Source organism: Haliaeetus leucocephalus, unplaced genomic scaffold (genome assembly GCF_000737465.1).
Source record: "Haliaeetus leucocephalus isolate CR32 unplaced genomic scaffold, Haliaeetus_leucocephalus-4.0 Scaffold849, whole genome shotgun sequence".
Classification (NCBI taxonomy): Eukaryota; Metazoa; Chordata; class Aves; order Accipitriformes; family Accipitridae; genus Haliaeetus; species Haliaeetus leucocephalus.
Window position 1 is genome coordinate 4,605,956 of NW_010973285.1, and position 17,757 is coordinate 4,623,712.

A 17,757-nucleotide genomic window follows, 5' to 3' on the forward strand; every position below is an offset into this window, starting at 1 on the left:
TTCTTTGCCCAGTTTCCCACCCTCCAGCTACTTTCAAGTTCATTCAAGACCATACGATTTGGCTGCTTCTCCTATGTCGAAATGCAAAAGTCCTTTAAAGACAGTGGTATGCTCTTCTATAGAGGAAAAGGGTTGGTCCCTTAAGTTTCAATCCCAATTTAAAAATGAGCCCAGAAATACTTTCCCCAACAGAAGAAGTCGGGGGAAAAAAAAAGATCTGTGTAAAATATGTGTGTACAAAAGCGTGTGTGCATGTATGTATATTGTATGTCAATGTAATAAGGGTCAGGAATCCTTGCTTTGTGTTTCTGTCTTACTGAAGACAAAAGCCAAGGCAACTGTGTTATGTCAACTCACACTCTTGCCATCATAAGATCAACGTTTAAAATACATGTGCAGATCTCAGGAATTCCAGTAATGCTGTTAAATGTTGACATTTCAAACTCAGGTCCTCAGTAATTATATAACCCAAATACCTCCTACCTAAACATGTAAAAATAGGCTTATCCTTTTCAGAAGTGTCCGAAAGGCTTGGGGACTTGGACTAGACGACCTTCAAAGGTCCCTTCCAACCCAAACCATCTGGTGATTCTGTGAAGGAATATATCCATTTTCAAACATCATAGGTGCATGTTATTTCAGGATAATGATACGGAATTCAAATTATAAATATGAACATCTTCCAAATTTATTATTTATCCAAAGCTCTAAACATCTTGAGGAAGACAAATTTCTGGAAGTTATTATTTAAAAATTATAGGGAAAAATGCAAAACAAGATGTACAACAATCATCCTAGAAAGCCTACAGCATCACTATCACTGCTTCCTTCTTGAATAAGAAGCATGATTCAGATTCAGATTTTGATTTTTAGTTTATTCCTATGACTCCTCTGTTCCACAGACTGTTCTACTACTACTTACCACTTTCTGGTATGCTGTACAATCTCATTATTGGAGAACAGGAGTATGTCAAAGTAGTTCAAGTACTGCATGGGGTTTTTTTCCCCTTTACTCAACTTAAAGATTTTCTTTTCCAAAAAAATGCCCTGTATTTAAAACTTGAAATACTTACTCAGAAGTATTAATTGTATAAAATAGCCACAAAACTCTTTTAAGTGTTAAACAGAGTATTTTCTCTTGTACAATTTGTGAAAATAAGAAGACAAACTCATTTGGTGAAGTGCCACAAGATGTGTATAAGATCATACACAATTCATGAGATTGTAATGATCAATCAAAGTATTGCACAATTTTTCTGAAAACACAGGTAATTATTATAAAATAGGTAATACTTATTTGATATGTAATTAGCAGCAGTATCTTATAGCCTCTTTTGATTCTGGCTACGAGCAATCCAGTAGAATATTTTCTTTACATCAGTTATGAAGTTTAATCATCAGCTCTTAGTGGCCAAAGATTTATTTGTTTATCCTGTTCAGTAAGCATGAACTGAGAAGACCACATCTCCTTTTTCTTTTAGTATTCCAAAGTTTGCCAAATTCAACTATGGAAAATAGAAGATTGACTGATTTAGAAACTATTTACTGCTCCATCATCAATAAATGGCTAATTGTATGAAACTAAACAGTCCTGTTTATAGCATGTACAGAAAAATAATTACTGACAGATCAAAATCTGTTACCTTTGGGGTATGATGCACATGGTCTTCAGCCCTACACTACAGTTTAGGATAGACCACTAAATGTTCTACCAATAACTGGGACTGTGAGGAGAATTTGGGAAGGAAATATTGACATACCAAAATGTCAATTTAATCTAAGGACAGATAATAGGCAATAATGCAAATTTGACTGTTAAATGCCACAGAATCTTAAATACGCAGAAGATAAAAATGGAACTTCAAGAAACATTGCAACACTCTCACAGCAGTGTGTCTGGTACCAGGGAAAGGTCAGGTGATTTGGGGGGCAGGGAAAAAGATTTAGAATAAAATTTTTTAAACTCCATCCCAGATCAGTAAGACAACAGGCTGAAAATCCTCAAGTTAAGTGCTGCTTTGCCCTCATTTTCATTTCAACTTACCCACTCTGTAATTTAAACCTGCTATTTGTCTTGGCTTAATGGTACTAGCAAAACTCAATATTTCCAGGGTTCTCTTTCAAAATAGCTTCCCAGACCCAAGGCACAAATTGATGCCATCTGATTGCTTTTATTTCCTCAAGATTATGAAAAATGATATTTTATGTCAAAAATAAAAAGTTATGTTTTATTTCTCTAATACATCTATTTCCATTTATGGCCCAAATTCAAAGGAGATGGTGTGATTTTTATCAGTCAACAAGTAAAATATGACAGTGTGCACAAATACTCACTGTAATGTTATCCAAGAGCTTGGCCATATGCTTAATAATTTCACCATGGTGTGCTGGCTGGGTTTGCAGCAGTTTCTTAATGACAACAACACTTTCAGCAACTACAATTTCTGTTTAAGACAAAACAAATTATTAATTTTAAAAGCATTTATGCAAAAGATAAAGCCATAAATAATTGATTGTAAAAGATGCTATCAGCTTTCAAAATATGTTTTGCAGAACTGAATTCTATTTACTTGGTAACAAAGATGTAGACCACTCTACTAATACAACTTCAGCTTCCAGAATCAAGTTATAAGCAGCAAAAAGAAGACAGAGAAATGTTCCAAAAATATCAACCTAATAAATATTTTTTTTTAAATTGCCTTTTAGTAAAGCTGCACTTTGTATTTTTCCTTTTCAAATTGAGGAACAAAACTAAAAAACATGTGTTTTTCATTGAAATTATGTATATTCATAAGTAATTTGCTGTCTGCATTAAAAACGTAAACACTTGCTTCATTTTCAAAGAAATGTACAATGTTAAAAGTAACAGCTCATTCATAAACAAGAGGAATATCTAAACATCTCCTCTGCACTTTTTCTTCTTCTAAACAGTCTCTCTCGGGTCTGTAATCTAATCTCTAGTACATTCAAATGAAGCTTCTAAATAGCAAACTGTTGTAAGATTTATGCCAAAGTCATGCATTGGAGTGCTTAACTACTGTAACAAGTAACATTCATAGCCTGATCAACTTGTATGAAATGTACAATTTTTGAAGCTGAAAAAACCCACTGGTGCAGAGGTAAGCTTCTATGCAAGAGTAAACTCATGCTATAAGGAAAGATGAAGGAAAGTCAAACACAGCTAAAGCTGAAACCAAAACTAAGACTACTGTAGAAGTTCAACATAATTCTAATTTCCATTTATACTACTAAAGGGGAATAATTATTTCTCCTAAACTATCAATGTTTAAAACAAAGAAAAAACCTAACTACCATTTATTAAACATCACAGAGGTATTCCTACATTTCAAGAGTTAATCTGACACATGGACCATACATTCAGCTATCAAGCAAGCTGAAGTTTCAAAACAACAGTATGGGGAAAAGATTTCTAAATTTTTTACAATTTCTTTTTTTTAAGAAAGCAAACTTCTTGCGGAGAAAGGCTTTTCAAAAGCTCTGAGTATGCCTCATTATGCCATAAGCCTATGAAATGCTTAAATTTCACCTTGCAGCTTTTTGTGTCATCCTTTATTTGACATGACATCTCAGTCATTTTTCTAGACTAATATCTTAGAGCAAGGTTAACATGTCTGCGTCACATATCTCAAGGTCTTGCACAATCCTACAGATCAATTTAATTTAGGTTTTGTTTTCCAGCTACTAAAGTAAGAAGATAATTCTCAAAATTTTAAAATTACAATCTGGAATATTTAAAGTAGGGGACATTATAATGACAACCTTCATCATTGAGTGTTTTGTGGTACTACTTAACAAGGAGAATGGTTAAGCAACTGAACCCAAAAAACTGAGTGGACATGAAGTCATTATTAAAAACACTTGTTGACAATGTAGAACTGATAATGATAAAATGAACTGCAGTAGATGATGTGTCACCATAGGAACTACTTTAATGCAATCTGTGGGAGAAAATTTAAACGACTGAACCAGAATTGTAAGCAAGTAAACTATTATGGTTCCTTTTACATGAATCTAGATACCAAAAAAGAAACTACAAACAGAAGCAAAATGAATTTGTATTAGAATAAGGACTGACATAGTCCAGAAAAAAAGAGCGACTCTTTGATGCTTGTTTTGTGCACGTGAAGAATCCCAAAAATGAGCATGAAATAAAAGACACCCCCCCCCCCCCAAAAAAAAGGAGGAGATATAATTGTCATTCTGAATAAGCAGTAAGAAAACTTAAAAATGTAACTCTGCTAGCATTATCAAAGAAAAAGTGCATACAAGGCAATGATAAATGAACACAAAAATTTCAAAACGGAGTGTAAATTGTATCTAAAGGGTCATTGTGCTGGTTTGGACTTGGATAGAGTTAATTTCTTCATAGCTCGTATGGGGCTATGTTTTGGATTTGCACAGAAAACAGTGTTGATAATGCGGACATGTTTTAGTTACTGCTGAGCAGTGCTTACACAGAGTCAAGGCCTTTTCAGCTTCTCACCCCACCCCACCAGCGAGCAGGCTGGGGGAGCACAAGAAGTTGGGAGGGGACGCAGCTGGGACAGCTGACCCAAACTGGCCAAAGGCATATTCCAGACCATATGATGTCATGCTCAGCATATACAGCTGGGGGAAGAGGAAGGAAGGGAGGATGTTTGGAGTGATGGCATTTGTCTTCCCAAGTTACTGTTACGGGTGATGGAGCCCTGCTTTCCCAGAGATGGCTGAACACCTGCCTGCCGAGGAGAAGTAGTGAATGAATGCCTTGTTTTGCTTTGCTTGCATAATTGGCTTTTTCTCTACGTATTAAACTGTCTTTATCTCAGCCCATGAGTTTTTCTCACTTTTACCCTTCTGATTCTCTCCCGCATCCCACTGTGAGGGACATGAGTGAACAGGTATGTGGTGCTTAGTTGCTGGCTGGGGTTAAACCACGACAGTCATAAAAAGTAAATCAGATTCTTAAAACAAAGGCTAAACATCACAGAAAATCTGATCAGGAATGCCTTTACCAATAAAGGAGACTACAACAGGTATCAGCAACTTCAATTTTCACAAGTCATAGTAAAAATTTTAGTATAACGTTCACTGCCAGTTTTCTTCAAACAATTTTGAAGCAATATGGAAATGAATTCTCTGAGTAGGATAATCTCTGAAGACTCCATAGCATGACAACTTCTCAAAAACCTAATATATATTCAGTCACACAATGTTACATTTTGCCAAATAATGATGTATATAAAAAATTAACAGCATAGTGGACAGTAACTTGTGGCAACTGAATTACAGACTTTTTCACAATTGAGAATTTGGCCACACCGTAATAGCAACTCAGAAAAAGACCTTAGCAACGAGTGTATTATCAAAGAACATTCAGAAGTTGCGTTCTGAAATACTACATTGGACACCACCGGTGTTGAGTCAAATCTTCCTCCACTTACATTAACCAATACTTGCAGAAACTAAAACACACAACTGAAGACTAACTTATCCACAGTCTATAATTTGTATAATCACTATTCCTAAAAGTAGCAAAACTGCATCAACTGTTTTTGGAAGGAATATACCAATTGACTCTCATAGCAAGGCTATACAAGTCATTAAGTGCACCCTCAGCAAGTCTGCAGATGATACCAAGCTGACTGGTGCGGTTGACATGCCTGAGGGATGGGATGCCATTCAGAGGGACCTGGACAAGCTCAAGAAGTGGGCCCATGTGAACTTCAGGAGGTTCAACAAGGACAAGTGCAAGGTCCTGCACATGGGTCAAGGCAACCCCTGGTATCAATACAGGCTGGGGGATGAAGGGATTCTGAGCAGACTTGCAGAGAAGGACTTGGTGGTACTGGGGGATGAAAAGCTGGACATGACCCAGCAATGTGCACTCGCAGCCCCGAAAGCCAATCATATCTTGGGTTGCTGGAAGAAGCGTGGTCTGCAGGTCGATGGATGTGATTCTGCACCTCTACTCTGCTCTGGTGAGACCCCACCTGAAGTACTGTGCCCAGCACTGGGGTCCTCAGTACAGGAAAGACATGGACCTGTTGGAGTGGGTCCAGAGGAGGGCCACAAAAGTGATCAGAGGGATGAACATCTCTCCTGTGAGGAAAGGCTGAGAGAGTTGCGGTTATTTAGCCTGGAGAAGAGCAGGCTCCAGGCAGACCTTGTTGTGGCCTTTCAATACTTAAAGGGGGCTTTTAAGAAAAATGGGGACAGACTTTTTACTAGGGCCTCTAGTGATAGGACAAGGGGTAATGGTTCTAAACCAAAAGAGGGTAGATTCAAGATATAAGGATAGAAGAAAGATTCAAGATATAAGATATAAGGAAGAAATTTTTTATGATGTAGGTGCTGAAACACTGGAACAGTTTGCCCAGAAAGGTGGTAGACGCCCCATCCCTGGAAACATTCAAGGTCAGGTTGGATGGGGCTCTGATTAACCTGATCTAGTTGAAGATGTCCTTACTCATTGCAGGTGATTAGACTAGATGACCTTCAAAGGTCCCTTCCAACCCAAACCATTCTATGATTATTTGGGTTAGAAGGTTATGCAAATGGTTAGAATTAAAGTTAAAAGTCAATTATTAGAGCTAAGTATCCAGACAAACATTAAGTTTCTGCTTTTCAGAACTGCCTGAAGTCTAAGCTTTTACTTGGTTAATTTTTCCACCCTTATGAATAACAGAACTCTGAAACCACATTAATACATACAAACCGAATGGTACAAGGAGTTGGTTTTCTTTTACATCATTCTAACAGTAATTCCAATAGATAGGTAGTAGTTACCTGATGTATTAACAATTCCAGTGATTTTATGACTTGCCTGTTCAAATTTGTATAGATTGGTAGGAAAACATTGTTTTAGCTATACATCCTACAACTGTGTTTACATTCTCTATTATCCATAACCTGCAACTTTCAACAGAAAATGAAATTCACCCATCTGAGAAAAACCTGCAGGATCTCTAGCATATGCAGTATAGACAGACAAAAAAGACTCCCTATAATCCTATCTGTCTCTTACATCTAAAATGACTTTTATGTCACAGTGGGGCCAGTGGTCAGTTGAAATTATCAAGGCAATTGCTTAAAGGAAATGCATCAGTCAAATGCCAAATGTCATGCTGAAGAGCCAAAATAACTTTTCTTTTCGTACTTCCTTCAGCAGCTGAGGAAGGAAAATAATTCTCAGGTCTCAACATGACTTTGAGAAACAAGGCTCTGGGGAAGTTGAGAACTGCTCTTCAAATTTTCTTTGCCTATTTATGAGTGCTTTGTTTAAAGTCAGATTTCCCCTACTCAGGGAAGCTGAGGGCTATGGTAAAAAAACCCATTTGAATCACAGAAGCGCATACAGAAACTAGAAAGTTCAATGATGAGACACTCAAAGAGCTCTGTGAAGACTTATCCCAGCTGGACCTGACTGACTCCTGAAGACTGTTTCGTATAACGACACTCTGCCTCTCAGCACCCATGTTCCAGAACGATTAATGGCACAGCTCCTGTGCCAGATACAGCCAAGATATCTTGGCTGTTGGGTTGTATCTACAGTAAAAGCCTTTCCAGAACAAGAGCATAGAATTAGAAGGCGGTTTTGCCACAAGCTCTTTCTTCAGGATTCTATTTTGATTTGGTAGAATTAATTTGTTCACCTCTCTTCCACACTCAAGTGAATTCCCCATAATAAGAAAACAGTGTAGAGAAAGCAGAGCCAACTCTGCTTTCAGGGACCTTGGAACCTGCTGGACTTACCAACTTGGGCTTCACACTATGCAAAGGCAGCAGAACTGCTTCCAGGCTTTGAAAAACCATGGCAGAAGTAGCACAGCAAACAGATTGCTTGCACACTTTAAGGGTGAAAGTGGGAGGAAAGCAAGATTAACCAACGCTCTTAAATCTATTCTCCTACACATGCTAGATCTCTTTTTTTCTCCCTTACCATGCCCAAAACTCTTCTTATGTTCAGTAAGCTGTGACTATCGGTAATTTCCTGCCACCTGAGGAAAGGTACCATGTAAATTATGCCATTTTATTCATTCCTTGAAAGAAGGAATAAAGACACTGCAGCTATGGTAAAGCAATTTGCCAGCTGCCAGGTTTAAAAGATCCTCAATATATCCTTTGCAGTTTTTCAGAAGAGTAAGCACAAGAAGATAATTTTATTTGCTAGACAACTACTTAGAAACAGTCAAGAAAAATAATCTTGTTGAGACAGACCTTTGTATACATCCATGTGCATATGTGTATGTGTATGTATTAATGAAACTACTTTGAAGAAAATATTTAATTGAGAAGCTATGATAAAAGAAAAAAAGCCTTTTCCTCTTATCTTGGTTCCTTCTTAGCAAAAAGAAAATCAAAGCAAGAAAACAGAACAAACTTTGTTAAGTAACAAACGTCAGTATTCTGAAGTGATAGTTTTATTATTTTATTTAAGACAGAAAAAAAAGGGAATTTGTACATGCTGAAAGGAGCCTACTGACCTAGAGGAAGATTGCTAGTAAAATTAAGCAGAATCAAGAACAAGCTTTGAAGCTTGTATTTTTAATACGGTCATTGCTGAATGTAATACAAATAGGGGCATTGTGCAGATACGGCCTTGTAACACAATATGGGAAGATATTTTAAACACAGTTGATAACCAGAAAAGCATAAAGGGACATAAGACCTGGAGCACTAGGAAACTAAAGTTACATATATTAAAACTACGAAGCTATACACTGAAGCGTCTCAGGAACTTCTGATACAAGGTGAACTGAGAGAGAAGGAGAATTTGTAGTTCATAAAGCAAATAAGAGAAAGCTCTGAGTGTATCAGTGGGTCACAGGATGACTGTGTGCTGCCAAAGTAATGTCCCTAATAACGGCCTTCTTAGGATTACAATGAAAAATATGTCCAGCAAATATGGAGAGGAATTAATGCTGCTTTTCAAAGCTTACAGTAGATCTCACTTGTGTTCTCTGAACAATTCTAATTACTCCAGGCCACCCCAAAACCATGCTTTTCCTCCTTCCTGACATTATTATTTTTAACTACATCTTTCCTAACTCTATTTCCAATATTTAACCACATCCATGTAGACTGTACATTATATAATAATCTTCCAATTCTCTTATTGACTTCTGTGCAATATTAATTGGTAACTGGTAAGAATATACAATATTATCAAGTACTGATTTACAGTGCTGCTATATCCTATTTGACTTTATCTGCTCCTTGTTGTGTTCCTTAGTGACCTGCAACTCCGTTTCACTATATAAAAATAACAGAAGGCTACATTACAAAATCAAGCCAAATTTGGGGACGTCTACCTAAAACTATTTAATATGTTTTTGCAGTTAGGCATTGATGCACTAAAAAAACCCCATTCCAAGCTTTCAGCACCCTCTACAGGCTAACTGTTTTGATGCAACGAAACATGTAACGTAAAACTACTGGCATCTATGATAATCACAACAGCACAGTTTAATAATTACAGTATTTTGAGAAAAAACAGGTAAACATGTCATTGCAGGCCACAAGGAATTAATTTCACTAACAAAACAGAAAGTAAGTACCCAGTGATTATGAGAGCCTTTTGAAGTGCTTCAAACAAGAAGCAGCACCAGAATCACAGAATCACCAGTCACATCAGCTGAATTCTTATAGAAGTAAACTCCCACATACTTTTTAATGTGATCTGCTCGGTGTGGTTCTCATTAAGAAAAGTTTTCATGCAATCAGCTACTCAGAAAACAAACAGAACATTTAGCTTACCATCCCTGTTTGACAGCAAACACACAAGGCCGTTAAGGCATGTGTCAGTCACTTCGGTGATATTAGTTGCACATCTGCCTATAGCCTGAATTGTAGCTGCAGCAAACTGTTTATCTTGGCTTTTCACATAAGTCTAAGGAAACAGGATTTTCATTAGTCAATACATAAGTCTTGTCAACCAAAGACTTACCATATTATACTCATAAGACAGACATATTGTATAAATGCAATCTAGAAAGCTACACTGCACATTAGAAGTTACACTTTTTCACCTCATTGTCACTTTTAGAAGACATTTTCTTGTTGACTTTGGTCACCCATGGCCATACAAACCTCTGATTTCAAGAAAGCTTGGGGCAGGGGGCAATTATCCAAAACCAGTAATTAGTTTGTGTGCAAGGTTGGAGGAGTTGATGAGCTCTCTCAGAGAGGTTTCAGTTCATTTAACCAGGAGCATCTGCGAAACTATGAATAACCTACCTGCCTGAGAAACAGTACCTTTCAGAGAAATCCAGCCAGAGAACTGAAGCAATGAGAATAGATGTCATAAACGAGGAAGAAAGAAAGAAAGGACAGACAGTGTTTCACAATATAGGCAGAACATCTTGCTCTTACATATACAGATATTGGACATAATACTATTCCATCAACATATTTAGAGAAATGAGGTTTGCCAAAAAATGCTAATGGCCAAATATTGCTAAAATTAAGACCTATCTAGTGACTTACAGTGTCAGTCAAGTTGGTAGAATCTCTTTTAAAGAATTTGGAATGATTGAGTTTGTCTCATCACTTTTTTTTGGTAGCTGGAAGGAGAGTGAGAAACAAAACATTGAAGCTCCTTTCCACATATAAAAGGCTCCATTATCCGTTATGATATGAGACAGTTTCATTTCCATTCCAAGAACATTTTATCCTGGAAAAGACCTTAACTTGAAAAATTTAAGACTAAGAATCTAGATGAACTATCCAATAAAGGCAATTGGCGAACAGAGAGTGTTTCATATAAAAAGAATACACTTTTTCACAAACCTGAAATTCTCGAAGCAGAGTTGATATGTTGGCTTCATTTGCTAAATTTGTCAAGATTTCAAGCTACAAGAAAAAACCCAGATATTTTATCAAAAGCTAGAATAAAATATTAAAAACAGTACCACACATACACTATACTTTTATTGTATATAAATAAAACATAATACTACTAAAATACCACTTAGAATTCAATAGAGTATACCAGATTTCAGTATAAACTGGTAGCAGCACTGCACTCAGGAGGAATATTCTCCTTGCAAGTACACGCAAGGTTTTCAAAGCAGGACTCGAGGGTTTAGTGATGCATTTTCTACGAGTTCTAGCTTTAGTGTTGTATTGCATATAAAATGGGCTTGAAATACTTCTGGCAGCATGGTTTCCAATGTTACACAACAGGCCTTAGCATATAGGAACCATGTGACACTAAGAAGAAATAATGAAAATCACAACTGCAGCTGGGGAGAAATAAAGTGTCCATTATATTCAGATGAACTGCAATAAAAGACTTAAACTCAGGAAAGAAACAGTTGGATCTATAAGACTTCTCAGATCTTAGTCAACATCAACAACATCAGACCCTAAAAGGCCTCCTCTTTGCTCCTGGTGAACATGAGGATGATACACAACACTTGCATGTATTGCTAAATGCTATGCTTCCAGGCTGTTTTAACTTTGAAGAAGAAATAATTCCAATTCAATCTGAATGAGGTAAACTGAAGAAAAAGACAACTCTGTCTCTGTAAACGGAAGTCATGCCTCAGAAATCTGTTGGTATTTTTTGAGTTGGATGCATACAGGCAAGGACATTTAATTGATACAGTCCATCTGTACTTCAGAAGCAATTTGATGAGACCTGTCACCGAAGGCTCTTAAAGATACATATCTAGCATAGTGTACAAAGCAAGTGGATAAATGAAAGAGGGGAATAGGCAGGAAAACAAAGAGACTATTTTACGGTACAGGAAGGCTACCACTGGAATTCCACAAGTATCTTTGTTGGTCTTTTGCTTTTCAACTAATCTATGAACTACAGAAGTAAAGAGAAGACAGGCGACAGTTTTCAGAGAAATGAAGACAAAGGCTAAGAAAAGCTGCATAAAAACTTCAAATATTAGGTGACTGATTGATAAAATGGCAAAAAACCCTCAACACATAAATGTAAACTAATGTTCATAATTGGGGAAAAACTTTAACTTTACAGAAAATTATAGGCTCTCAGCTGATTACTACTAATTATAACTGAGAATTTGTGGTTAAAATAGGTAACTCCATGAAAATATAAGCTCAATGCTAAGCAGTGATCAAAAAAGCAAATTATGTTGGGAAAGAAACAGAGAACAAAACAGAAGTCTAAACAGTGCAGCAGATGAATTCCAGGGTGCTCCTACATCTTAAATACTGCCATAGGTCTCGTCTTCCTATCTTAAAGCAGACAGGATGGAACTACAGAGGCAGGGAGTGGAGAAAAGCACAAGATTTTCTTACACATGTGACAGTATAGGTTGTCCTAAATTCTTCAGCCACCAAGAAAGAACTGAGGCAATGAAAGGAAAAAACACAATTTCTGCTCTTCCACTTCTTCATCATTGTATTATTCATTAATATGGGAATTTAAATATATCAACTTTCAATTATTTCAGGAGTGACTTCTCCTGGATAACTCTAAGTCTTACTAGTATTCCGAACAGTTTTCATAATTATTAAATATGGAGAAGATCTTTTTGCCTCCAACTGTCTCAAATTTACTTAGATTTAATGTCAGACTAATAAAAATATGATGGGTTGGGAATAGCCATCTTGGACTGCACCATTCTGTACATGTAATGAGGGTGCAACAGGGATGTAAAATGAAAATAAGGAAAAAAATAATGTTTCTTTAATAAACCTGTACCTTTCACTCCTAAACACAAGTGCCTATGACAATCTAAAGCAAAACAAGAGAAAAGGCACATAATAGTAGACAATTTTTTAGCTATTGTTTTGTCAAGGATTTCACGTCCATTAATGACTAAGAATAGAGAAAAGAAGACGACAGCCTAAAACATGTATTGAGATGTGGCCTTGAGGAAAGCCTAAAGTACTTCTCATGTCAAATGCTGACTTCAAAGGGAATTTGGGACTCTAACACCGTCCCATTTTGTTCTGGGAAACAGATTTAAACTCTTTTTAAGCTAACAGTATCAAAGACTGTCTGATTTCATTTCTCTTCATTTGAGAAGATTCTTCCTCCCATGAAAACAAACTCTAAACGTTTGAATAGCTGGTTAAATAAAAATAGCAATGCTCTGTATCACTGAAAGGTACCAAAAGCTGTAGTGGAAAACAGCCCATCTGCCACCTACAACATGGTAACAAGAGAACTTTCAGATAGCCTGACAAGCCTGAAGGACACTTGTGCACTTAACTAAAAGCCACAACTCCACACTTCTTAGTGGAAAAAAACGAACAGCACACAATGATGTGTGTCATATCAATGCAAGAAAATTTTACCTTCCTGTTGCAAACAGATTTGTCCAGCAGTATATAGACAAATTAGCCCTTAAACTCACCTTCAATGTTTTGATCATTGTTGGATCAGTTGACCTAACATAGAAACTCTTCAGATAAGGTTCAAACATGCCCTGAAAAGCAGAAAATATTTAAGTAGCTTGCCTATGTTTCGTAAGAAATGCGATTTAGGAAATTTTAAACAGGGTATACCTTTCTCTGAATTGACATAGTGGCAATATTTTGCAGAACAATATACTGCACCTCCCTAGAATTTGAAAAGAAAAACAAGAGTTATTCTGCATAATTACAGATACATAGAATAATGCAATGTGACAAAGAAAGTCCAATTATGTTTGAATCCAAAGTTAGTTATACATTTGACTTGGCACAAACATAGAGGGAAAAAGCTTATTGCCAGCTGCTACAAGTTCATCATCTGCTTCACAGGAAGATGCATGATGAAACCAGGCTCTCATTTTTAAAAACTTCAGTATGCAAAAAAATCACTGACACCAGTGTGATGGTGCAATACTTCTTGTAGGCCTTGGGTCTTTGTTTAAACTGAAAATTTATAGAATTATAGAATCATTTAGGTTGGAAAAGACCTTTAAGATCAATGAGTCCAACTGTCAACAATGCCCACTAAACCATGTCCTGAAGTGCCTTGTCTATGTGCTTTTTTAATCCCTCCAGGGATGGTGACTCATCCACTTCCCTGGGCAGCCTGTTCCAATGCCTGACAACCCTTCCAGTAAAGAAAGTTTTCCTAATATCCAATCTAAGCCTCCCCTGCCAAAACTTGAGGCCATCTGCTCTTGTCCTATCACTAGTTACTTGACAGAAGAGACCAGTACCCACCTCACTACAACCTCCTTTCAGGCAGTTGTAGAGAGCGATAAGGTCTCCCCTCAGCCTCCTTTTCTCCAGGCTAAACCACCCCAGTTCCCTCAGCCACGCCTCATAAGACTTGTGCTCCAGGCCCCTCACCAGTTTAGTTGCCCTTCTCTGGACACGCTCCAGCACCTCAGTGTCTTTCCTGTAGTGAGGGGCCCAAAACTGAACACAGGACTCGAGGTGCGGCCTCACCAGTGCCCAGTACAGGGGGACGATCACTTCCTTAGTGCTGCTGGCCACACTATTTCTGATACAGGCCAGGATGCCTTCTTGGCCACCTGGGCCCACTAGTGGGTCATATTTGTTTAAAACATTGCCATTCTGGCATCTTCGGAAATAGCTCACAAAAACCTTACATTTTGTCCACCATCTTGAAACTTAAGTATTTCAGGATGACACAGCTGAGAACAAAAACACATCGGCTTTACCTGTAGTGTGGAAATGACTGCATTAGTTACAAGAACAGCTAACCCTTGCACAACTAGCAAGAATCGCTATGACTTTTTTGGTCTTAAAAAAATTTTCTAATAATTCTCAAAAGGGCCGGGGTCTCCTGTGACTTAAGAGTATACACTGCCAGGTATATGCATCTATCAAAAAGCAGTACTTGAACATAACAGACTTTGTCAAGATACAGACAATAGAATTATGTAATATTCCAAACACAAAAACATTAAACATGTTTGGAGGATATTCTCATCATTAATGTATTTAAAAGCCTCAGCAGAAGTGAGCAAAAAGAAATCTGCGTACTAGTCTAAAGCTTTTAAACTACAGAGTTTCTGCCACCAATTGCTTAAAAACTAAGTAATAATTTACACGCAATTTTTCTGAACCATGAGTGCTCAAATTCTTTCATGATGCAAATCACATCCTAATAGAGAAATCATCACATCCATTATCTCCTCTTATTCAAAACTGTCTAATAGCCCTGTGGTAATTACAGCTGTTGCTTACAAAGAAAAGTAATAACAGAGAAGCACTTAATATCTTTTAAACCTATTTTTATGTAATTCTTACATAGGTACATGGAAATACTCAGCTGCACATGATGAACCAAGACTGAAAATTGCTATGAAATGCTCTTCCAGGCACTCTCACCCAAACTAGATTATAGTGTATTTGACATTAATTTAAAGGCCATAGGCACATAACTTCAAGGGCAAACAGCAAAAGCTTATTTCAGAGTGGCTCTAATAGCAAAAGTGTTTCACACAGACTGGTAACAGAGAACAGACAAGCCATTCAACATCAGAAAATCAGAAGACTAGCACCATTTTAGGCACTAGTTGAGGTACAGGAAAGATGTGACTTCTCTTTTGATGACATTTGAGTATAAATAAGCAATAAAAAAAATGCAAAAACAATCCTTTCAACATGTGAGTATAAATTTAGTTCTATACATTACCTGTACATATGCCAAACTGCTTTAGCCATTTTACTTATCTTTGTATAAAGAGAATGGGAAGCATACTGTACTATAAAACCAAACATAAAAATAAAAGTGATTCATTTTTATCTGAAATAAAAGCATAAATACTCTACCAAGCCCAATTTTACTTCTTTACTAACTTTTAAATGTTAGAGACGTTAGCCATATGTAAGCTGCAGAAGCCTACAGAGAAAGACCTCTATGGTGACTGGGCTTACAAAAGTTAAAGCCCATCTAAGACGAGTAATCTTGTCAGACACAACAAAAATTTTTGTTTGTTTGTTTGTTTGTTTTTTGTCTGTTTGATGTGACGAACATTAAAAAAAAAATCATTTTCACAGCAAAGTTCTAGCCAAAAATACCATGTTTGGTTAGAAAGTTATTCTGAAAACACCTTAATATTGCGTCTCCTATCACCCTTTCAAGACTTTTCATACAGATTTTTTTGTGAATCTGTACCACCAAAACAGATTGCCTGAAGTTCAGAATCTAAAAACTGAGGGGGAAAAAAACACTTTTATGCAGCAAATATTGGCATAGCATGCCAAAACTATCAAACACAAAGTAAAAAAAGAGTATAATCTTTTGAAACATGGGACCAGTGAGGCCCTTCATAGAAAAGTAGACAAGGTCATGCTGAAGATAATAAAGTCAAAATTACATGTCCTGAATGAAATATAAACCTGTTCTTTAAAAACAGTCCAAGGATTAAGGAAACATAGGAGATTCAGCAGCATCAAGTGGTATTTTAACAAATACATTTCTTAGTTTCTCTGTCAACAAGAAGTCTTCAACATGAAGTGCAGGAAAAGAAAATACACATCTGAAGACTTCTTTAGTGCCTAGCAAGACTCCAATATAATTAAATTTCCAATAACTTCCAATAATTAAAAAAACTGAGAAACTAAACAAACTAGTTAGTACTGCCTCTGTTTGTATGCTAACTAGGCAGCCATGATTCTTCTCAGAATGAAAGTCATAATTAAGAACAAAAGACTTAGGATACTGAATGATCACTGGATGTGATACTGAAAATGATGGAATTACTTTTAATGACCCTCATTTGTTGAGTAAAAACTAGTATTACAGGACAATTTTAAAATGAAACTGTAATAGTGCAACAGTTATATTCTTGTAACTATGGCTAAACAAGTATGTACGAAAAACTCTCAAAAAAGTAGACAGAACAATGCAAAGGATGGACTTGACCTACCTATTACTATGGAGTAAACGCACCAATGACTTAGAAACAATGCCAGCTTCAGATTTTGGTGCCAAATGCCAGTAAAGCTGTGCAACTGCCATTACCACCTAAAAAAAGAACATTCAGAACAGCATGTTAATTTCAAATCATCACACATATCTATCACATTTGCTTCAGACCTGCAGAACTACCAACTTGCTCTTCTTCAGAAAGCAAAGTACATACCCATGTTCTTCAAAATCAATAAAGCAGATTGGGGGGAAAAACGTCAGAGGAAAGATATTTTTACTTCTAAAATCAAAGCCAATTAAGTACCTCTCATTCCTCCCAATATTTACTGTATACTATAATATATAGAAAGACAGAGGAAGAGGGACAAAGAGCGAAAAAATGTAGGTAATTCAAACTGTAAATATACTGATATCATCCTTAATAAGTCAGTATTGCTAACATCAGCTGTACAAATCAATGAGGAAATACTGTTTAAAATTTCTGCAAATTTTGTGCTTTTATTTTTATTAAATACAGGTTCAATATTCCCTATTATTTAGTTTCCACTTAAAATCTTTCATTCCATTATTCTATTATGCAATTTATAAAATGACAGCTGCCTTTACTGGCAAATTCTAAAGTCTCAAATCCAACAGAAAGTAAAAACTACAGGGCTGTATACCAACATCCTGGCTAGCAAAAAACTTGTAACTCATACTTTTTTTTTCCCAAGTTTTCTCATAAGTAAAAGACAAATTGTGAACTTTATGCTAATGAGTAGGTCACGTCACAACCTTCCCTTCCATACTGTCATGGTCAATTTTCTGTTCAAAACGAAACAAATCATAGAAAGGAGACTCCAAGTAAAGCCATCACTATGACACTTAACTTGGTATCTTAAATCTTAGCACCAATGAAACTAAAATTATTATTAAACAATAAAAAGTGATCAGAA

The 17,757-nt window shown here is 36.5% G+C and overlaps 1 protein-coding gene across 5 annotated transcripts in view; it reads right to left on the reverse strand.

The window, feature by feature from the left end:
- The window catches only part of AP3B1 (adaptor-related protein complex 3, beta 1 subunit), a 161,447-nt gene that overhangs the window by 81,297 nt on the left and 62,393 nt on the right, over positions 1-17,757 (reverse strand). For 4 of the 5 annotated variants that reach the window (XM_010582852.1, XM_010582851.1, XM_010582854.1 and 1 more), the window contains 6 exons: positions 16,821-16,918; positions 13,492-13,546; positions 13,341-13,412; positions 10,792-10,854; positions 9,760-9,892; positions 2,335-2,444 (listed from right to left, as the gene is read on the reverse strand). In XM_010582852.1, coding sequence (XP_010581154.1) covers positions 2,335-2,444; positions 9,760-9,892; positions 10,792-10,854; positions 13,341-13,412; positions 13,492-13,546; positions 16,821-16,918 — 531 coding nt within the window. The remainder of the gene's footprint in view (positions 1-2,334; positions 2,445-9,759; positions 9,893-10,791; positions 10,855-13,340; positions 13,413-13,491; positions 13,547-16,820; positions 16,919-17,757) is intronic. The other variant, XM_010582853.1, reaches the window with a different exon arrangement.